The sequence below is a fragment of the Panthera onca genome, chromosome D2, assembly GCF_046562875.1.
Source record: "Panthera onca isolate mPanOnc1 chromosome D2, mPanOnc1 haplotype 2, whole genome shotgun sequence".
NCBI classification, from domain to species: Eukaryota; Metazoa; Chordata; class Mammalia; order Carnivora; family Felidae; genus Panthera; species Panthera onca.
In genome coordinates, this window is record NC_138349.1 from 52,147,595 (window position 1) to 52,171,045 (window position 23,451).

Sequence of the window (23,451 nt, forward strand, 5' to 3'; positions counted from 1 at the left end):
GAGGAGAGCACAAATGGGGGGAAGGGGCAGAGATTGAGAATCCTAACCAGGCTCCACACTGAGCACAGAGCCCAAGGCAGGGCTCAATCTATAACCATGAGATCATGATCTGAGCTGAAATTGAGTCAGATGCCTGACTGAGCTACCCAGGCGCCCCAGAAGGAGCCTTTTTATCACCCCAGTGTGGAAAGTTTGCTTGGGTTTCTAATCTCTCATCAGATTCTTTCTGACCTAGAAATATTCAGCATGTATCATTTTTTGGGTAGTGAGTCTGAAAGTACTTACATTTCCTTATCTGTTCTCTCTCAGACTTCAAATGGTACACTGGGTCTAGTAGTTTCAATGTGAACAAATCTCTCCCTTCTCTTAAACTCTGATCACATTCTTCAAACTGTCTCCTCCCATCAAAACACTTGCTCTTTCCTACTATTCCAACCAGAATCACCTATTAATTTCTATCATTCAGTCCAAGTGCAGATTAAGGGCCAGTGGCCACAAAACCTGATGGCACGGCTTCTGGTCTCACACACTTAAGCCCGACCCTTTCAGTCAGTGTCTGCCTAGAATGAAATGACTGACATCTGACCGAGGCCCACATATTCCCTTCTCAGTTCCTCTGGTTACAGACACCCCACTCCACTTGCCTATACCTTGTCCCATCCCACCTATGGCCTAGCTCATTTTCCACAGCGATAGCTTGCAGGGGTGTGGTGTATGTGGCTAACCTTCAGCACCATCCCTTCTTCCTTTCTTCATCACTTACTCTCCACTCCCTTCTGGGGTCAACAGTGATCCAATGGAATTTTGGACAAACTTACAAACTGAAGATATAAAGGCATATATCCTCTTATTTTATTGTGTCCAAAAAGCTCATGGAGTTACTTTAGGGACAGAGGACTTAATGGCACAGATTTAGGTAAAAAGCAAAATGCTCACCAGAAAAATAAAGTACTAACTAGATACAAGGGAGATTTGACCCTAGCTGGCAAATGTTTAACTCTGCAAATACTTGGAGTCATTAGTTATGTATACTTGTTTTATTCATAATCTGTAATGTTTTGGGATACCAAAAGTAACTCTAATAGTTGAATTTAACAAAATTTTTTAACCTCATCTTAAAACTTCCACTGATCCATCTCATTCAATGGCAATTTTCAATGTTAATAAGAACATAAAAACAAACATGCACACAATTGCACAGTTTTCATAAAGGTCTATTTCATTATTGGTGGGTAGCGCATTTAACAGTTAAATACATTTAAATAATGTATAGGTGACTGCACGACTGCAGCATTGGTAACTAGATAGATAACCGATTCAACTAGAAACCAGCTAACAAGTAACTGTCTAAATATTTAAAATACAGCTCTTGTTTAGATCATCCTTTGTTTTGATCACCTTCTTGGGGGGAAAAAGCCTGCTGGTCGGTCACACTGGAAATATATTAAGGCCAAATCTTCTGATATCCATTCCCAGAGGTTTCTTTCAGCTAGATTAAGCCTCCAACTCCAGGGCAAGCCCAAGTTTGTGGCCTCCAGCATTAATGCTCTTCCCATCTACCAGAGCAGACAGTGTAAGCTTGACACCTGTAAACAAAAGCAGGCAACTATGATTTGTCTGAACACCTCGAAAGTCTGCAATCTTTAATAGCCTGCCTGTCCCTCCTCAGCCTGTCACATGACCTACTAGTGCCAGCCACCAGAGGGCACTTAGGAGTATCAGAGATACAAGAGAATTCAGAAACTTAAGAGATAAAGTCACAGAGCGTAAAAATGTTAATAAAGTTCAAAGTGCTCTAGAAAATATAATATTCAATATGCTACAAAGGAAAATCATAATTGGACTCAGGAAAGGAAAACTACAATAGACAAGTGGGGGAAACAGAATATAGACTACATGTATAGACTATTATGTATTGCTAAATTAATGTTAATTTCCTTAGCTGTGACAGTGGTATTGTAGTTAGGAAGAAAAATGTCTTAATCTCAGGATATGCATGTTAGGGCTGGTGTATTCACATGTCTACAAAACAAATAATTCTTAAAGGCATATAGAGAAAAAAAGGATTATGTATGCAGACATGGACAGAGAAAACACATGTGGTAAATGTTAACTGGTGAATGCGGCTAAGGGCATATGGGTGTTCTTCATACCATTCTTTCCTTTAGGTTTCCAAAAGGCCAAAATAAAGTCTGGGGGAAAATCCCTATCTGAAAGGGGGGGGGAGCAGAGTTCCAAGTGCTTTAGAACCTGCTATTCAAATGTGGTCCAAGAACCAGTAACACTGGCATCACACAAGAGCTTGTTAGAAAGACAGAACCCTTCATCCAGATCTATGGGCTCAGAATCTGCATTTTGATGAGTCCCCGGGTGATTCACGCACACTAAAATTTGGTAAGTACTGCTCTAGAAAACATAGCAAGGCTCAAAATAGTACATAAAGTAAACGAGACTACAGAGACCAAACAATGAAAGCAATGAGTTATGTAGGAGAGCAGAACATTCCTGTTCTGAGTAGATGCATGCTGAAGCATTTACGGAAGTGTCATGACAGCTCCAACTTCCAAACAGTCCAGCAAAAGAAAAAGAAAAAAAAAGGAATAAAAAAAATTGTGGCAAAAGATAAACATGTTCATTGTACTTTTTTTGAAAGGTTTACAAAGAAGCTGAGAAATAAAAAATAATTTTTGAAACACCATCAAAAAAATCCTACGTATCAAGAACACTTACCAGGCCTCAGAGTCTGAGTATAGCCCACTCCAATTAAACTAGAGTTGTTGACTTTTGCCTAAAATAAAATACAAAAACAGATGTAAAGTTTTTGAATCTCCGGAGAGACAAAGGGCCTCCAGGTTTCCCTATCATGCAATTATGAAGTGTTCTGCTTTTTTATTCACATGTGAAATAAAATTCAATATTGTTATTAAGCCAAACAACAGCCTGGTGCCACTTAATTCTTATCCATTAAACTCAAAGTCAGATTATCAGTAGGACCCAATTTTCTTCGTTGTAAAAAGGTGACAAACAACCTCTAGGATCGAAACAGATTTGGAAATTATTTGATGTCTACACTCTTGTAATGTGTAACATCAAAACAGTCCAGTCCAGAGACAGAAACGATGTACCTACAAGCAGAAGTCACATAAAAGGCACTTACATTCACTCGGCACACAGCCAAGTCTTCACTAGCCACCAATGGCCAAGTGAGCTATTGGTCTTAAGAAAGAAATGCCCCACTAGTGACCATCTTGTGCCCAACAAGCTAAGAGCCTCAGACAAAACTGGATACAAGTTTCTACTATTTCAGAATAGAAGTAAACCATCAAACTGTGATGGGCAATACTTCTTCAGGGTGATGCTTGATTGGGGGCACAGGGGCACTAGAAATGTTAGATGTATTTCCAAACTAATCCCCAGGAGTCACTCAATGGCACACAGGCCAAAGTTGCCTTCCCATTTTAGACTATGAGAGAGCTACATCAGCTGGCATTAAATCTGTTATGGTGCCATGGACATACATTTGAAAAGAACAGCAATGTAGCTACCAGAGGATAGTGTTGTGTGAATCCTAAGGTTTTTACTGCTACAGTGTAAATGGAAACAGAAGGGAAAAATAAATGAATCAGCGCCTTGCCAATGGGAAAAGCATTCTGGGTGCTTCTCATTCTTTCTGCTTACAACTGCTATCATAAATTAAGAGTGAGGCTAAAGCTTAACTGCCTAAATTATCAAAACATTGTTCTCAGGAATGAAGATCACTTTACGTAACAGAAATAACTCTCGAGGAAGGTTTAACTTCCTTTCATTCCCAGTACATACAGTATAGGCAATGCCTGACCTGTAAGCAACTGACACACAGGAACAGCTGCTAATGTGCCTCAAACTAGAGCCAGTGCCTTGCCTCTACACTCTCAGACACCGCACGCCCTTCTACCCTAAACCCACTATGACTGAAAGATGAAATAGCAAAGAAGCAAAGCGACTGGGTAGCTCAGTCAGTTGAGTGTGCAACTTTGGCTCAGGTCATGATCTCATGGTTCATGGGTTCGAGCCCCCAGTCGGGCTCCGTGTGGACAGTGCAGAGCCTAGAGTCCGCTTTCGATTCTGTGTCTCCCTCTCTCTCTCTGCCCCTCCTCCTGCTCAAGCTGTCTGTCTCTCTCTCTCAAAAACAAACATTAAAAAAAAAAAAAAAGCCTAAGAAAAGGACTAGGATGGCTATCCACCCCAACTAACCAAGAACAGGTGGAAGGGAGTCCTTGGGATGCAAGACTTTTTTTTTTTAATGTTTATTATTTTGAGAGAAAGATAGAGCGCTGACGGGGAGAGGCAGAGAGAGAGGGAGACACAGAATCCAAAGCAGGCTCTAGGTTCTGAGTTGTCAGCACAGAGCCTGACACTTGGCTCAAACTCACAAACCGTGAAATTATGACCTGAGCCAAAGTGGAACACTTTGCGGACTGAGCCACCCATGTGCCCCTGGGATGCAGGACTCTTAATGCTAAAAGCTGGAATAGTCCCAGGCAAAGCAGGATGAGCTAGTGGTCACTGTGGCCAGGAGGGAAATCAAAAGATGTACAAGTCCAATCCTGGTTCTACCCCTTCTGCTCTGGGCCTAGCAGTAAGGAAAGTCCTTTCTCTCTCTAAGCTTTGGGATCTCCACCTGCAAAACAGCATTTGTACCACAGACCCTGAAGATCAAATCTAAAGATATTTTGTTAACCATAAAGACAGAGTCCAACTAACATAGTACTACTATTTCCTATAGAAAGACAAAGTAACAATTAAAATGCTATTACTCCTGGCCTGGGGCCAAAACACTGGCTTCCCTGAGCTTAGACAGGCTTGGAGCTCAGGGTTATTATCCACACTAACTGAGCAGCTTTTGAGGTTAAACAAACTATGACCTGGTAACAAACTTCTAACACTGTCTCCACAGAAAATGCAGCATTACAAATTCTAATTCCAATCTAGGAGTAAACTAGGGATCCTGTGAACCACGGTTCAAACTTTCAATACAATTCAATCTACCCAAAGATGAATTCCCACAAGCAAAGAGCCCACTCTAAGCCCACAGCAGTACTCACAGAAATGGAAGCAGTGGGGTCCAACTGATATTTGGCTGCAATGCCAAAGCGAGTGCAGTTGGTACCTGATGTCCAAGCAAGGTTTACTGAAGTGTCAAGATCTTCACATACTTTCTGATAAATTGATCCTCCAAATTCTGTCCCATCATTGCTGTAAGATACTTTAAATTAGTAAATCTAAAACAGACACTGTAATGTCTACAGCACTAAGCTGTTATTGTAGAATTATAGTTAAACAATGCTATAGTTATATTGCTCACATGGGTCTCTAGTATTCCACTGAAAACATGTTTTAAAAGGTCTTTATTCCAATGTATGCCCCAAAGTAAGGTCATACAAATCATGATAAATCATTCAGTAGAATTAATTACCACCCAGCCACTAATAATCATGCTGTAGAATGCTACAATAAAATTATCAAAATGTATTGAGGTAGTACGGGAGGGATTATAAACCAGGCTTTGTAATACATATTTTCTATATTTACATATAAGAAAACTCCCAAACATTATCAGGTAACAAAGATTATACATCTAGATGGTAGGATTAGGATTATGAGAAATTTTGGTCTTCTTCTTTGTACTTCTGCTATTTAATAATCCGTTGTTTTTATAAGGGAGAAAAATTCTTAAATCCTTTCAACATACATACCTAATTTGGGTTAGGTAAAAACACCATTCATTTTAGGCAATCCTACCAACTCAGCACCTCAGATATCACAGACAAGTCAAACATACTGGTAATTTGGCAACATCTTAGCCTTTTCTAAAACTCCAGAGCACATCAAGCCTCATATAAATTAAACATTTACTCTCTCAGCACCAAAAGTCAGACTAACATTTTTTACTATACACTTCTAAGGGCACCCAGAAATGCCTAAGGATGATGATCTTTTTGTGTTAAGAGAGATCCTTTAGGGGTACTGGGTGGCTAAGGTGGTTAAGCATCCGACTCTTGATTTTAGCTCAGGTCATGATCTGACAGTTTGTGAGTTTGAGCCCCTAGTGGAGCTCTGCGCTGACAGCGTGGAGCCTGCCTGGAATTCTCTCTCTCTCTCTGTGTCTCTCTGTCTCTCTCTCTCTGTCTCTCTCTCTCTCTCTCTGCCCCTCCCACACATGCGTGCACACACACTCTCAAAATAAATAAAGAAACTTTCTTTTAAAAAGGCAGAAATTCTTTTTTTTTTTTTTTAAGAGAAATCCTTTAGATTGTACCTGGGTTCATAAGAAATGACAGGTGACATCAATACCACTCCCAGGTCCTATGTCCCCATAACTCACAAAGGAAATACTCACACATTAGTGTGTAGCTGGAAGTCCCCAGTCCTGTAGCCCACTGCAAAGTTGTTTCTTGTCAGCTTTGATTTGGCACTGTCAAAGGTCATCTGGTACCCAGCAAGCCAGCCCTCATAACCAAAGACAGCTGAACCATGGATTGCAGGTCCAGCAAAATCAAAGTCAACATCACAACCGAGGTTTATACACTCCCTCTTGTAAGAAGACTTGATTTTACCACTTTTCTTTCTGGAAAAAGAACAAACTGACTTAAAACTGATGCCAGTGGGAAAGCCTTACACACTCAACCTCTGCACAGAGAGCACAAGAGGGATTTATGAACTGCAGCATAAATGGGGAGTAAAAGCAGTAGCAGGATAACCCTAAGAGGTAAAGAAGATACAGCTCAGTGAGCTAAAAAACAAGGGAACATGGAGTTACTGGACTTCTACCACCATCAGAAGATTGCTTTTTGCACAACTGGCAATCAGTCACAAAAGCCTATTAGAAACATGTTAATTACCCAAGTTAGTGCCACGATGGGAAGAGGCATATATTTGAAGGGAAGCCAACAATAGCGACTGTAGTACTCATCATCTTCCAAAGGCAAAAACAGAAATTCACCACCACAAGGAAGTTAAGGAAGCTATCAAACAGTAAATGTGCACCTTTCCTAAATATACAGAAATGCTTTTAAATTTAAAGCAGATAAAGGGGTGCCTGGCTGGCTCAGTTGCTAGAGCATACGACTCTTGATCTCAGGGTTGAGCTAAAGCTCCACACTGGATATAGAGATTACTTAAAAATAAAAACGAAATTTAAAGCAGATAAAAATGTCTGTACATGCTTACCCCGTGTTTGGTGAAAAGGTAGTATCAAATGTCAGTTTCAAACCTTGACAAATCTATTTTGAGAGAAAAAGAATTTGTTTTCATCATTATTTCCTTTTTGAATTACAAAAATAAATTAATACCAAAACACATGTTCAAAATGTTACCTGGTCTTCAATTGCTATTTCTGTTCCCAGAGTGTTATCAGTGTTCCATTTTTCTGTGAAAGTCAGACCATACTCACACCATTTATATTTGGTCTCCAAGGTTCCAGTAACTTTACCAGTGTCTGTGTTAGATGAACCAGATGTTGAGAATTCCTAGTAAGACAATAAATGACTTCATGAACTTTCTTGTAAGCCTAGAAGAATCACTGCCTAACTTACATAAAACCCCACTAAAATACAGTAATTTCACTAATCCTTTTTTCTAGTTTTCCAAATATTCCTATCCTCTGCTACTGTGAGTACACACAAGAACAAATTAGCCTGTCAGTTACTAACTGCCACCTTACATACACTGGACATTTCCAACCAGTCAATCACAAGTTAACCTGTATCTAATTCTCAAATGAACAACAAACTGTAGACCTTTTAAGGAAACTTCCACTAAGGTGATTTTATTTGGAATTTAAAAATTAGGGAAGGTGGCGGGGAGGAATGAATGTTTTGGCACTGTTTCCTTTCTGCCTGATATTAAATAAAACACGAAGGTTAGTATGGTTAATCATAGATGCCCTCCCATCACTAAAATGAGCATTTATAATAACTGACACACTATTAGGAAATGTTTCCTGAAAATTCCTACAACAGAAAGCACTCCAGTGTAGGAAGAATTCATGCCATAAGAAAAAACTTAAAATCTTTGGTAACCCCAATATTCTATTTTTCTGAGATGAAGTTTTCCTAAGATTTCATACCTTCCCAAACATCTTTCACATTCTCATTAAAAACGAAACAAAGTAGGAAAAGATTTGCTCTACAACTGGTTTTATCATGCATGATGTAAACTATATTATGTATGATAGATAATATCAGTAGAGAAAACAACCTAATACAGGTATTAATTTGAAGTACACCACATAATCTTATGTTTGCAGCAAATATAAGTATCTTGCCAATCCCTAATTGCACACCAACTGGAAAGGAAGGCATAATATGGAGGCCTTACTGAAATTTACAATCTGCTATAGAAAATCCAAAAACCTAATAATCTTTCAAAGTTTATTATACAGACAGGCAAACTTCCAAGTTAAAATATTAAAATACCTACTGAGTGTTCTGATTCACAATTTGTCTGCTAATGATGGCTACACACTTTGGCCAATGGAAAGCCAAGTCTAAAGAAGACAGCTAATCTAACTAATAGAACTCAACCTGAAATTGTGATGCCTGCAAGAGTGAGGAAATATCAAAAATATATCAGTGGAAGAAAAGGCCAATCATCCCTCACTTAGAAAACAGAACATTTGTATAACTATTGCTCTGCAGTGAGATGGACTCAATCTCCTGATGTAAAATGCTTTAACAGGAATTTCAAGTCAAGGCTTGGCACTCAGTGCCCATACTAAAAAGCACTGGATTGTTAGGAAAAAACACTGGATGTAAAATTTAAGAGCCCTGGCATCCAGTTCTGGCTGTCATTTAGTAAATGAGTAACACTGAAGAAGACACTTTTCTGGGTCTCAATTTCCTGAATTGTATTAACAAGATCTACCTTTGGAGGATTAAATTGGACTGGCACTGTGAAAGCTCTGCACATCTTCCTGTGCTCTACACAAAAGGAAAGCATTACTAAAACAATACATATGGAGCATGTTCTTCTAGCAAATACTTGGAATGCTGAATATGTGGAAGTAGCTATTTTTAATCCTGAGTGACAAAGACCAATGACTCTTGAGGCTCCACCCACTGCCATCCATCAGCCTATAGGTTATGAGCCAGCCTATATATATGTGTGTGTGTGTGTGTGTGTGTGTGTGTATATATATATATCTATATCTCCAAGGAATCTTCAAGACACAAAATCAAGATCATCATGTGGGACCAGAATTGGACCAGATGACATCACTGGAACAGCTTACACCTTTCACTCCATCACCAAACACTTAAGGCTTCTACATTCTGAAGCAAACTGGACACCTCTGCAAGTTTAGGTGAGAAAACAGAACGAGCTGTTAAAGGGACTTATCTGGGGCCAGGTACATACTACAAGAGCAGTACCACACTGAGTTACACATTAAATGGAAACAAAACATACTGTATGGAGTCCAACCCATATACATCCTTCTTGATCTTAAACCTAATTCTGTAAAGCGTTCCTTAACCGCTGTCCACAAAAAGCCTTTTCTCTCCAACAAAGATTTTGATTAATCAATCTAGTACTAGATACACTTCTCTGATTGTTCTCCAGATTAAAGTTTATTTTGTCTCTCCAACCAGCAATAAACAAGCTCTTTAAACAAGGATTGAGTCTTCATTTTTCTCAGAAGGCTTTTGTGACGCCACAAGTGCACAGCAAGTGCTTATATAGGACTTCAAGAGGTTAAAGAGTGGGAACACAAAAACAAACACTAAGTCACTGCTCTGTACTATTACTCTGAGCAGGTAAGCTGCGCAACCAGTGAACACTTGGGCTTCCTTACAGACCAAAGAAGCCAAATGACAGATGTGACCAATATAATACCCCTGAAATCCAAGTCCGTGCATTAAGAAACTACAATATGATCAATTTTAATAAATATCAGTTATATGCACTAAGGGAGCTAACAATTACAGCAAGGATTTATCAAAATAACCAGTTAATAGTCAGTATTCACACACATAACCATCCCCAAAGCAATCTCAAAACAGGGCAGCGCCTGGGTGGTTTAGTCAATTAAGCATCTGACTCTCGGTTTCAGTTCAGGTTAGGGTCTCACAGAGCTCAAGCCCTGCATCAGAGCAGTGTGGAACTTGCTTGGGATTCTCTCTCTCTACCCCTCCGTTGCTCATGCAACGGCGTGCGCACGCTCCCGCTCTCTCTTCTAACAAACAAATGAATGAACACTGAAAAACAAAAAAGGCAGGGGGCACCTGGGTGGCTCAGTGGGTTGGGTGGCCGACTTTGGCTCAGGTCATGATCCCAAAGTCATGATCTCGCGGTCCGTGAGTTCGAGCCCCGCGTCGGGCTCTGTGCTGACAGCTCAGAGCCTGGAGCCTGCTTCAGATTCTGTGTCTCCCTCTCTCTCTGACCCTCCCCCACTCATACGCACGCTCTTGCTCTCAAATGGATTAACATTAAAAATGTTTTTTAAAAAGAAAAAGGAAAATTATTTAACAGTTCATCAGGATTTATTAGATATCTAACACTCACCACACCACTGCATGACTTTGTTTTCACATCCAGTTTCACCAACCCAAAACCTTCAAGCAGAGAGTAAAAGATAACGAAATGATTATTCTGTATAAAAAATGCATACCAATAGCTGAAATCACATAAAAAACAGAAAAACTTCATATATTCAAAGGAGCATAAAAATGTGGGTTGATACAACATTTAAATGAAAAGATTTTTAATTACTCTATGTAAACTAACATGTACAGCACAGAACATCTCATGCAGCTTTGCCTAGTGTTCTGGTGTATATATGGCACAAAAAATGGTTTTCAAACCATTTTAAAACCTAAATATCAGATCAGAAAATTAACTTTAAGTCTTGGAATAACCAATAGTTTATTTAATACAGACATTTAGAACAATTATCCCAAAGAGCTCTTCCTTTAGGATTAATCAACTAAGTAACTGGAAGAATAATCCAAAGTAGAGGGGGTGTATGTGGAACAAAATCTTCAAGAAGAAAACCCAAATTCATTTGAAAAAATCCATAAACCACTAGGAATAACCACTGCCAAAGCAAAAACACTTTAAACATCATAATTCTAGTCACTCAAGACCTAAGCTGTATCTGAAGGAAATGAAAGAAAGCACAACTGTTTTTTTCTTATAGATAAAATCCATGAACTACAGTTTGAAAAAAAAAAATAGAGGAAACTGGGGTGGAGAAAGATGTGGATTGTTACTATTTTAACAGAAATTTTATCTAAAATGTATCTAGTAAACAAACCAACACAGCAAGATATTTACAATTTGAAAAAATTATTAACTTCCTCAAGCAATCCAAACACATTTTCACTTCTGATCGGGGGTGGGTAAGGAAAAAAAAAAAAAAAAAAGGAAAGAAAAAAAGAATCTTACCAAATCCCTTGTTGAAAATATCTCTGGCAGCTTTGCCAAGGTCAGCATATGATGGAGGAATACACATTGCTGGTGGGAAGAAACATTCCAGGGTTAAGGTTCCTGTTCTCCCACTTTCTGTCCAGGAACTAGATTATCACCCACTGCTATCTTTAAATTGAAGCAGTCCAACTTGTTGAAGATGTTTTCTTTTGATACCACCAGGAGCTACACTAACTATATGTATTCTAATGATCCATGAAAGAGATATCACCAATAAAGCTTTATTTCTAAAATGAATAACCACAGTAAGTGGCTATATAAACTTGGGCAATTCCTTCCAAAACAGAAAAAACAGACTTTCTATTCCTAAATTTACACAGTATCTACAGCCTCACCTCTTAGGACCCAACTAGTACAAAGAGCCAAACACATACACATAAACATATCTATACACACAGAAATCTCTGCCAAAATTCACTGGGATAGGCTGATTTAACCAAGTGACCTAAAACCAAAACCTGAAACAAGGCCCTCTCCCATAATAGACCTCTTAGTATCCTCCCTGAGTTCGAAACCAATAGTCTGGAGTGGGAAGAGATAGGTAATTAACATGTTAATTTAAATACTAGAATTTAGACAAAAACACAATAATCTAGGATTCACTCAAGCATCTACATCAACTAACTATCAAAAAGCACTTTAGGCATATTAATATGGCACTCAAGTCCTTGGCCAATGCTATGCGGCTTAAGGACAAGCAATCTGTGATGGTTATACCAGCTCATTCATTCTACAGAGCACGTCCACGCCCTTAGGAGCACGTGTAATGACCTTGTGCTCTCACCAAGGGGGTTACTACTTCCTCTAAAAAAGTGACTGACCCAATCTTCCAAAGGCTGAATCCAACAGTTAGTAACTTTTTGCTTTCGAGTTCGTCAAAGGCACGTTCAAGGGGTGGAGGTGATGCGTCCACAGACCAACTCCCCTGACCTAGTCCCTCTATCTGAAATCCCACAGCCCAGCCCCTCCTCCGCAGAGCTGAGGCAGTCAGACGGTGGAACGGCTACCAAAAGGGGCGAGTTTCCAAGCCCCTGGAAAGATTAGGGGAAAGAAGGTGCGGTTTTCCGGTGGACAGGCTTCGACTCCCAGCCAACCCCGCCCCATCCCGCAGACATCTCCGCTCTACTTACGCCGCGCGCAGCTCTGTCCATAGGTCGCCATGGCGAAGCCACAGAAAGAGGTGATCTGCTGGAGGGACAAGAGGTGCGGTCAGCGGGGGTTAGGGACAAGTCAAGAGGCCAGAAGGGGTCTCAGACAGGGAGGCGAAGAGCCGCGGGGCTGCGCGGCCATCTTAGGGAGCCAGGGCCGACCCCGAGTGTGGCTAAGGCGTCCTGCTTGGTCGTCGGGGCCTAGGCGGCCAAGTGACGCGACAGCGGCGTACCTGGTGGTCTCCTGGGAGGGGCTGCTGCCGCCGCTCTGCTCGCAGCTGAGGCCGCTCGGCTCGCTCAGGCTTCGGCTGCAGCTACCGCGGCTGGAGGGCGAAGTGAAGGAGACACCGTTCCGCCCGCCGCAACCCTGTCCTCCCCCCGCCAGGACCCCGCCGATGCCCCCGAGGGTGTCCGCCGCGCCGGCCCCCGCAACGCCGCCCGCTGTCCACTCCAACCTGCTTCAGAACAGCCACGAGGGCGGAAGACACACCCGGCCCCGGGGTGGGCTGCTTCTGTCCGTCGGCGGGGGCCGGAAAGGCAGAGGCTGCTGGACCTCGGGTCAGGCAGCGACGAGGGCAACCCTAGAGGAGAGGGGGCGGGGAACGGCGGAGGCAGCGCTGTAGGGACTGCGCGTGCGGGGAATGGGGCCGAGGCCCCGCGCGCGCTCCTCATGGATGGGGTGGGGCGTCAGGCGCGCGCCCGCGCGGGACCCGGCGCCACTGGGCGCGGCTGCGCAGCACGGGGGTCACGTACGATTCTCCAACTTCCTTCCAGGGGTGTGTTTCCCATACCCTGCAGAGACCGTCTCCCATCGCAGAGGCCGCGGTGGGAGGACCAGCCCAGAACTAAGTGGAGCCGGCCTCAGGGTGCCCCGCCCCTTTTCCTCGCTTCTAGCCCTTAGGGTTCCTCTTTTGTCGCCGCCTCCTGGCTTAGGGATAGGGCTGCTTTGCACACGCACCGAACCGGAGCTGTCTTGATGAGTCAAGCCTGCTAGAAAATTTAGAAATCTTGCTGACGAGGCAGTAGAATGTTGCGCTCAAGTTCCTTGAGTGTGCTGGAAGAGTGAGGGAGCTAAAAGAACAAGAAAAAATGAGCCGTCTAATGAGATAGAAATAGGGTCAATTGAAGCCCCGGAATCCATCAACAATCTCAGCATTTTATCCTTACTGTATCTGAGTTTCCTCATCACTAAAATGGCAAGTTTAACGGAGACGAAGTGGTCTTTAGTAGCCATTCAGCCGCACGCAATGAGGAAAGCCTCCCAACCCCCATCCCCTCTGGCTCTGAAAGCCACCTCTGCTCAACTCAAATGCTGCTGGAAGTTCCACCCTCCTCCTAAACCCGACGGTAACCAGAGAGATTTCCACAAGGCAAACCCAGATTGGAGGTGCATCCTGATGGACTCCCTCCCATGTGTAAGCTCAGCCATAAAACTTGCCTGGTTATGGTTGGAACTACTCCTGTAACAGGTTAGAAGAAAGGAAGAGTCTTTGCTCAGGCACCAGAAACACTAATTAATGCCTTCATTCAAGCTCAGACAGGTTGCGCTGAAATCAGCCTGGTTCTACTGGGAACTTGTTTGCTTTGGCTGTGCTTGATGCTTTTGTGAAACTAACAGCAAAGACTGATACCTCATCCCAAATGCAGCCTGACACACCGCCTTCCTGAAAAACCTAGTCTGTGCCCAGCCACCTCCATTACCTGCAGTAGGGCTTATTCACAATGTGAACTATCTGTAGTATTTTTAACCCCCAGAGAATTTCACTGTGCCACAGAACACAGACCTTAGGCTTTAGTTTAACCTCCAGGAACCCAAGGAATGTACAGAATACCTAATGACCAGGAGAAGAGTCATGGCAATTTATTTCAAAGTTGTAGTCAGTAAATATATTCCAGTGCTTTCATTCAAAGCCCTTTAGAAGCAGCAATAGTAGCAGCCACCACTATAAGCAACTACCTTGTATCGCCACAGGGGAAGCAAAGCACACTCAGCCGCACTTCCTGCTCTCAGGGCACTTATGGTCAAGTGTGTGTAGAGGTATCCAGAACTGTGAAAAGTCCAAGATTTTACTCCACTTGCAAGCTAGCAAGTTAGTCTACCATAGTTTTATAGGTTCATAAATGCTGGCAGAAGACATGAGACTCAGAGACAAAAGACTTTATTACTTGTGGCATGGCAAGCAACATAGGTTCATGTTTGAATTAGTTCCCCTTGCCCTCTCTGTCCCCAGGGGTGATGCAGAACAGCCCATGTGGAAGCTGTGCACAGTAAGTGTTTGTGTCACAGCTGAGGACCTGAATTTAAGAAACCTATTTTACAAAAAAAGAAAAAGAAAGAAAGAGAGAAAAAAACCTCCTGTTTCACAAGCCGCTGCTGTAAACCTGCCCAACCTCTTCACTCTGCCCCAGAAGGAGACACTATCTCTATCTTCCAAGGCTGTTCGCTATGCAGACATCCTTGAAAAGATAGTTTGGGATAAAAGAAGTCATAAGACCCGGAGAAACTCCATGGAGAACTGTCCCACAAAAAGGATAGGGAATTCAGGAATTGCAAGTACAGTGCTAAATGCAAGTACAGAGATTTGTGGGCATAGTCACACTGAAAAGACACTTGCCCTAAAGTCTGAAAGGAGAACTTATCAAAATTAAAAAGCCAATAGGTCAAGGGTGGAAAGCTAAATTCTAGAAAGAGACATGTGCAAAGCCATACGGGTACTTCAAGTGGCAAGAATCACTTGGAAACCACAAGTAATTAAGTAAACCTGGAAAAACCTACAGGAAAAGTTGAAGATGTTGGGTGGAGTCAAATGCTGAAGGTCCTGAAAGCAGCAAGTGAGGAGGAATCTAGGATGGCTGGGAGCAACATTTCTGACCTGAGCAACTGGGAGAACAAAGGTTCCACTCAGTGTTGTGAGGGCTACAGGAGGAGGGTCAGGTGTGAGGATGGAGGATGAGGAAGGGAGAGGAAAGATGATTCTGTTTCAGATAAGTATGAGGAACCAGGGGCCACATCTGAATAGAGTTATCCAATAGGCAATTATGAAGCCTAGGAGAAAGGTATAGGTAGGAGATACTGGAATGAAAATTTTGGTTTTAATTAGGACTATCCTTGGGTGTGATTAAAGTCAGTAAGTGATGGGATAGCAATAAAGATAGTAGAAGCCTTAGCAGTATTGGTGTTCCAGGGGTGAACAGACTGGCCAGGAGGCTAAAAGAAAACCTAGGAGGGAATACTTCCTGGAAGCCAAAGGGCAAGAGCAGTGACTGGACGGTGCTCTGCAAGAGCAGTGACTGACGGGGAGAGTGCTAGACAGTGTCACATCCTGAGGAGTGGTCAAGTGAGGCAAAGAGTATTAGCTTCTCTTAGCTACAAATTACCTCAAAACTTAATATTTTAAAACAACAAACATTTTATTACCTGAAAGTTTCTGTGGGTCAAAAATTGGCTTAGCCGGGTAGTTCTGGCCCAAGGCCTCCCACTGAGGCTGCAGTCAAGATACTTGCTAGGGCTACAGTCATCTGTAGGGTTGACTGCTATAGGATCTGCTTCCAAGATGGCTGCCTCATATGGCTCTTGGCAAGAGGCCTCAGTTCTTCACTATGTGCATCTCTCCATAGGGTTGCTTGAGTGTCCTCATGACATGGCAGCTGGCTTCTCCCAGAGCAGGTGATCTAAGAGAGAGAGGCCAAAGCCACAATGTCTTAGATGATCCAGCCTCAAAAATCACACTGTTGGGGCACCTGGCGGGCTCAGTAGATACAGTATGTGACTCTTGATCTCAGGGTTGTAAGTTCAAGCCCCACATTGGGCACAGAGCCTACTTAAAAAAAAAAAAAAAAAAAAAATGGATTCCGAAATCACGCTGTCATTTCTGCCTTATTCTGTTTATTACAAGTGAGTTATTAAGACCAGTCCATGCTCAAGGGGAAAGAAATTAGATTCCATGTTTTGAAATGAGTGTCAAAGAATTTGTGGATATATTTTAAATTACTACAATCAATGCTCTTGTCACATTATTTACATTTCTCCTACATGGAAAATATATTAACTCCCTCTGAAGATCTCCCCCAAACCTCCAGCCTTTATAGCATTAGCAGAAATCTTCCGAAGTATATTTCCTTAAGTACAGCAACTCCAGTACAGCTCCTCTTGATCTGAAGACTTATGAACCAAAGAGACAAGCTGTCTACCCCCCAACACATACACACTTTCAGTACACATGGGGTAGGATAGGCACAGGATATCTAACTGCTAAAGACACCCCTGGTCAAAAAGGGAGAAATAGGACATATACAGGAGTCCATAGCAATTCTGAAATCCAGCCAGGCCAATTTTGACTGTTTCTCTATTAGGACTCAGTCCTATTGTTGCCTGTGCCAGATGAGGTCACATAGGGAGAGACACCCCTAGATTCATATGTCTTCTTTTCCTGTCCCAAGCTCTGTCCCATTATGTGAAGGGTACACCCCAGCTCACACTTCTACTCCATCCCCCTTCACATACACACACTCCTTGACCACTTCTGTGGGCTCAGGGGTATGTCACTGGCAGTTCAATCCATGCTCAAAAGAAAGGACTCTGGGGAAGAAATCCTTACAGTCCCCAGAAGCAGGCTGAGAACTGTTTCAATGGGAAAGACAGATCTTCTGTATCCAGAGTTTGGTCCAGCTATGGAGAAGGTGAGCATGGTAGGCATGTTTCCTTGGCCCTGCAGACTCCTCACCCCATAGAAATAGGTACAATCTGAGGAGGGTTTGAGGGGGGCTTTCTAAAGTATGAGGCCCAGGGTGGGAGGGCCCTTTTGCCCAGGTCTAAGGACAGCACTGGGGCTAAGGACTGGGAATCTTCATATGACTGAAACAGACATTTATTGTGATGAGAGAGAAGGAAAGCCAGGATGGTAAGCTGTGGTTATGGTTAGAATGTGGGACGTTGAGATGTAAGGTTTAGCAGTGGAGCATTCTGGGTGGTGAGGAACCAGGGAAGAAGGTGGAGTGGAAGTGAAGTTCACTGGAGTTGAGGTCAAAGATGACAGGTGAGGCTAGGTTGTTGAAACTAACCACCCCACATACACTCAACATGCAATGGTGAGATAGGCACAGGTTGTGGCAGGGATACTGAAGCCACCAGGATGTTGCTAGGATAAAAGGTAGAGAGGAAAACTAGGGAATCAAGTGCCAAAGTCCTCAGGGAACACAGGGGAGTAGCCAGGAAGTTAGTCATAAAGGATAACGAGTAGAGGATGATAGAACTGATGGTAGAGGTGATTTTATAGGAGGGTGGAGGAGTAAAAAAAAAAAAAAATGGCTACCCTTCCCATCCCCAGGTCCAGCCCTTGAGTGTGGAAGTGTGTGGGGGAATGATCAGGCTTCTTTCTGGGAAGAAGGAACATCTGTGGGAAAAGGTCTTTTTTTTGCCAAGGTGAGGAGAGTGAAAGAGCATTCACTGGTGCAACTGAAGACTTATGGTAGTTTATTTATAATAGAACAAGGCTCTGGAGGGGATCAAGGGAGGGGGCAGCAGTAAGAGGACAAACCAGAAAGAAGGAAGCACAGACAGAACTGTGGTGCAAACTAAGGAGAGTGCAAGGAAATAGGGGGACTTAAAATATTTGGGGAAATTAGGACCCATGGCTTGAGGTGATGTCATTCCTAGGATTAACAGGGCTCAAAAGCCAAGCCAGTACCTATGAAAAATCCCTGAAATTGTGCATAAAGAACAGTATGCCTGGTTTTGTGCACATAACTTTGGGCTATCATTCTCAGATACTCAGATATCATTTTCATCACTGATCTAGATTGCCTGTCAAAGCCCAGCAGTGACCAGGGGAAAGGAGAAGCATTCTGCAGCTCTCCAGATCACAGGCAGGGGGGACTGTATTTCAATTTACTATTTAATATAAGATGTGATGATTAAAGAAGATAGTGGAGTTACAGCTTAATAGGTAGAACACAAAATAAGTGTAAGTTTCATGCAGTTCCTCCCCGTTGATATTCTGGTGGAATGATTCTGGGTTGATGCAGAGACTGATATAAAAGGACTTTGCTACTTATCATGCAGTCAGCAACCTGGGGTCTTGCTCAGAGTTCCAATTAGAACACTGGTGAAACATTGTTTTTTTTCCTTGAAAAACTCACACCTTCCTTATGGGAAAGCTTAGCCCAAAGCAACAGGGAAAATGAAGAGAGGCTCCTGACCAAGAAACTTCAGTGGCTCCCATTTGCCCAGAGCATAAGGTCCCTGGTATAAGGAAGATGGATCATGATTGCACTCTGCCTTCCTTCACAGACATGTTTCCTACCTACCACCTGTGCTAATTCAGGTCATGGACTATTCCCAGATCACGGTGTTTTCATTCAGTCTCACTGCCTTTGCTGTATGCTGGTTATCCCACCTGGAAGGCTTCCCCATCCCCACTGTTTTGAATTAAGAATCCTTCTATTTTCTTTTAAGTTTATTTATCTATCTTGAGAGAGAGAGAGAGAGAGTCACAAGCAGGGGAGGGGCAGAGAGAGAGAGAGAGGGAAAGAGAGAGAGAGAGAGAGAAAAAGAGAGAGACTTCACACCATCAGCATGGAGCTGGATGCAGGGCCGGATCTCACAAACCATGAGATCATGACCTGAGCCGAAATCAATATCAGACGCTTAACCGACTGAGCCACCCAGTTGCCTCCTCTGAATCCTTTTACAGCCCGACTCCAATGTACTCCCACCACAGTGTTTGCTGACTTACCAACTATGCATTCATTTACTTTCTCTGAATTTCTAGGGCATTTATGACCTTATGGCATTTATTACATAGTTTCTAGTATTTTATTATGAAAATTTCCAAACATACAGAAAAGTTGAAAGAATTGGATAATGGATGCCATATGCTACTATCTAGATTCTACAATTGCCATTTTGTTACATTTATTTTTATCCCATATCTCTCCATCTATCCATTCATCAATCCATCTTACCTTTTTGATGCATTTCAGGGTTAGTTGCAGACATCAGTACACTTCACCTGTAAATACTTCAGCATGCATACCATTAACTAGAGTTCAATATTTATTTGTGCTTTTTAAAGTGAAATTTACTCACATATATCATGGAGTTTTTGTTTGTTTGTTTGTTTGCTTTGTTTGTTTGTTTTTAAATACTCTGGGGCACCTGGGTGGCTCACTCAGTTAAGCATCTGGCTTCGGCTCAGGTCATGATCTCATGGTTTGTGAGTTCAAGCCCTGCGTCAGGCTCTGTGCTGACAGCTCAGAGCCTGGAGCTTGCTTTGGATTATGTGTCTCCCTCTCTCTCTCTGCCCCTCCCCTGCTCTCTCTCTCTGTCTCTCTGTCTCTCTCTCAAAAATAAACATTAAAAAAAATACTCTGCCTTCCCTATGACTCTTTTTTTTTAATTTTTCAATATTTATTTTTGAGAGAGAGAGAGAGAGAGTAGGAAGGGGCAGAGAGAGAGGGAGACAGAATCTGAAGCAGGCTCCAGACTCTGAGCTGTCAGCACAGAGCCTGATGTGGGGCTCAAACTCACGAACCATGAGATCATGGCCTAAGCTGAAGTCAGAAGCTTAACCTAATGAGCCACCCAGGCACCCCTACCTTCCTTATGAAACTTTTTAATGGTGAAAATCATTTATTACTCAATTCTAACCCCACACACCCAATATCTAATAATGATGACACTAGTAATGATAAACATAATCAAAATAATCATGGCTAACACATACTGAGCACTTTGTTTGTGCCAGGTGCTGTTCTAAACACTTCATATGTTTTTTTAAAATTCTTATAACAACCCCATGAAACAGGTAATATAAAGATATCTGTTGTAGATAAAGAGAGGTTAGGTAACTGGCCCAGGTTGCATAGTTCTTCCAGTGGGTGGAGACAAAATTTAAACCCAGCTCTGAGTCCAGGGCATAGGTTCTTAACCACCATTCACATTGCTTCCCCATTGTCAAAGCCTTACCCATTGAGGGAGAGTAATTTTATTTATGGAACATTCAAAGAGTCCACTGCTCTGGACCATCCTTGTCATGACACATTAACAGAGATAGTTGGCTTCAAAATTTCCCCCTGTTAAATTTGTAGTAGGGGCATGAATCCATAATCTAAGGGAGAGGAAAGCTGGCTTCTCCACAGACTTGTCACTGGGTCATTGCTGTGAGTCTCATGACTCACATCCCACGGCTGCCTGCATCTACTGTATGGCTGCCCTGTATTTCTGGGCCTAGTGTGGGAGGCAATGGAAGGAGGGTGAGGGAGAGTTCTGAGGCCTGGGAGAGTCACAAGGACAGCTTGGCTGGCAGCCGCCTGGACACTCAGTACAGAGGGAAGCTGATGGGGAAGCCAGAGGCACAATAGGCCATTATTTCTGGCTGCAGGAGTTTGGTCGGTTTGCTACTGGGTGACCCAACATCCCTCCTACCAGTTTGAGTTCCCTTAGACCTTTGGTTGGAAGTAAAGCAATTATATTTCAAGTGATTCACAGGCTATGTCTGGAGATTGGGGGAAATACCAAAGCTCATTATGGCTGTAAGTAATCAGGCATTCACTTTGAAGACCTCCCTCTTGCTACAATCCCCACTACACACCACCTCCAGGTAATACAACGGAGTGCATGACTCCCCTCTTCAGACCCCTCCATAAAGCCATGAATGCACCAGGTTAAACATAGGCTACAGCCCTCTGAAATATGGTCTAACCTAAGCTTCTAAGCAAGCATAGAGTTTTGTTAGCCACTATTTACACAGGGCATTAATAGAATTTTTATATATAGAAAGAGCTCTGTGATCAAATAGATTCAGGAACTGTTGGATTAGTTAACCCATTCTTTAAGTGGAACTTCTGAGAGCCTTGAATTGATGTGCATGATGAGTCTCTGCAAGAAGAATGCAATATGTTCCCAGTTTTTTCAAGAAGGATCTCAAGAGACTAGTGTTCCATAGAAAGTGTGCTATCTCTGGGGTGCCTGGGTGGCTCAGGTGCTTAAGCATCTGACTTTGGCTCAAGTCATGATCTCATGGTTCATGAGTTCAAGCCCTGCATGGGGCTCTTTGCTGTCAGTGCAGGGCCTGCTTCATATTCTCTGTCCCCTTCTCTCCCTGCTCCTCCCCATTCATGCTTTCTCTCTCTCTCTCTCTCTCTCTCTCTTTCAAAAATAAACTTTGAAAAAAAAAAAAAGAAAGAAAATGTGTTATTTCAAATATCATTCTCAACATAGCTATCCCTGAAATGTAACCAGTTCTTCTAAGCCTATCATGGCAGCCATGAAAATGCACTGTTCAGATCTGCTGCTATGCAGAGCACAGCCGACTCACTGGTCCAGTTGCTACCCTTCTAGATCCATGAAGTCACACAAGGTATTTCTAGCCTGGAACCAAGAATAATGATGAACAGGGGTCCTCATGCAGGTCCATTGCCGCACAACGTGGGACTCCTCTCACAAATGGCTTTGGCTTAAGGATGTCCCTTTGGCCTGGCCAAAGCTTTCTTAGAACTGCATTGCCATCTGAAACTCTTCCTACTCAATCTTCCTTCCTGTGCTGAAATCTGAAGCTTCTCATGCATTTTCTCCTTTGTCACAGGTATATCCCTCAGCAAATCTCTTGCACATTTTTTAAAAGTTTATTTACTTATTTTGAGAGCAAGAGCAAGCAGGGGAGGGGCAGAGAGAGAGGGAGAGAGAATCCCAAGCAGGCTCTGTGCCAACACAGAGCCTGACATGGGGTTGATCCCACCAACCATGAGATCATGACCTGAGCCAAAACCAAGAGTCAGACGCTCAACCAAATGAGCCACCCATGCACCCCTCTTGCATGTTTAATTCTACCTCAGCATCTCCTGCTCAGAAGATGTAAACTAGCACTCCTATCTCAAATGTTTTCTAAAGCCTTTCCAGATTTAGCTCCTCCTTGCAACTACACGTCACTTTTATGGCATTTGCCTTTGTGGTCTGCACTGAGAGGCCTCCTGATACAGTAGAGCAGCACATGGAAGACACTCTTGGAGACAGTGACCCAGGTCTGAATCCCAACTCTGCACTTACCAGCAGTAAAACCTTAAGGAAATTCCTCAGCAAGCAGTAAGTGGGGGTGACACCACTATTTTGCAAGGGTTCCAAGGATTAAGTGAAATGTTCTATTTAAAGCACCAAACATAGGGGCACCTGGGTGGCTCAGTTCGTTAAGCATCTGACTTCAGCTCAGGTTATGATCTTGTGGTTCACGATTTTGAACCCCACATCAGGCTCTGTGCTCACAGCTCGGAGCCTGGAGCCTGCTTCAGATTCTGTGTGTGTCTCTCTCTCTGCCCCTCCCCTGCTCCTTCTCTCTCTCTCTCTCTCTCTCTCTCTCTCCCTCTCTCTCAAAAATAAATAAATAAATAAATAAATAGCCTTTATCTCTTCAAAAAAAAAAAAAAAAAAAAAAAAAAAAGCACCAGACATAAAGCAGGTACTCAAAAAATAGAATAATGGTCATTTATAGTCATTTGTATTTTTTCTCCTTTCCCCTATCAGATTATAAAGACTTGAGGGTGGATAGTTTGATTTTCATCTAACTCTCCTGAAGGGCCTGAGATACAGGTGTTATTCATAGTGGGTCAACAAATAGCTGTTAAATTAAGTGGGGGAAAAATGCAGAAGGAAAGGGGCATCTCAGAGAAGAGGGGCAGAAGAGCCAATCAGGAGTGTTAGCCAATGACATAAGAAATATAAATATTCAAAATATATAATACATGTATAAAATAGAAAATATTTATGTTATATATGTGCATACATATATACATGTTATATGTATATTTATACTTAAATATATAAAAGAACCATGGTTTCAGAAAT

The 23,451-nt window shown here is 42.5% G+C and overlaps 1 protein-coding gene across 4 annotated transcripts; it reads right to left on the bottom strand.

Moving 5' to 3' along the window:
* Window positions 1-830: 830 nt before the first annotated feature.
* VDAC2 (voltage dependent anion channel 2) lies at window positions 831-13,195 on the bottom strand. Of its 4 annotated transcripts, none has more exons than XM_081790524.1 (11): window positions 13,070-13,195; window positions 12,848-12,937; window positions 12,597-12,651; window positions 11,425-11,493; window positions 10,543-10,592; window positions 7,356-7,508; window positions 7,210-7,262; window positions 6,380-6,607; window positions 5,085-5,235; window positions 2,731-2,788; window positions 831-1,586 (listed from the first exon to the last, which is right to left on the bottom strand). In XM_081790524.1, exons 3-11 carry the CDS (start codon window positions 12,625-12,627, stop codon window positions 1,495-1,497), a joined length of 885 nt encoding a protein of 294 aa, XP_081646650.1. In that variant the 5' UTR covers window positions 12,628-12,651; window positions 12,848-12,937; window positions 13,070-13,195; the 3' UTR covers window positions 831-1,494. The 4 variants fall into 4 exon arrangements, with proteins under 4 accessions (XP_081646650.1, XP_078290559.1, XP_060498369.1 ...); XM_078434433.2 differs by having other exon boundaries at window positions 12,597-12,654; XM_060642386.3 differs by lacking the exon at window positions 13,070-13,195 and having other exon boundaries at window positions 12,848-13,007.
* Between the last annotated feature and the right edge of the window lie 10,256 nt (window positions 13,196-23,451).

Coding starts and splice junctions, on each gene's coding strand:
- VDAC2 (XM_081790524.1), bottom strand. CDS start 12,627: ATGGCGACCTATGGACAGAGCTGCGCGCGGC. Junction 6,608..7,209: donor ACCTTTTCACCAAACACGGG/GTAAGCATGTAC, acceptor TTCTTTTTCCAG/AAAGAAAAGTGGTAAAATCA. Junction 2,789..5,084: donor ACCCCACTGCTTCCATTTCT/GTGAGTACTGCT, acceptor ATTTTATTTTAG/GCAAAAGTCAACAACTCTAG.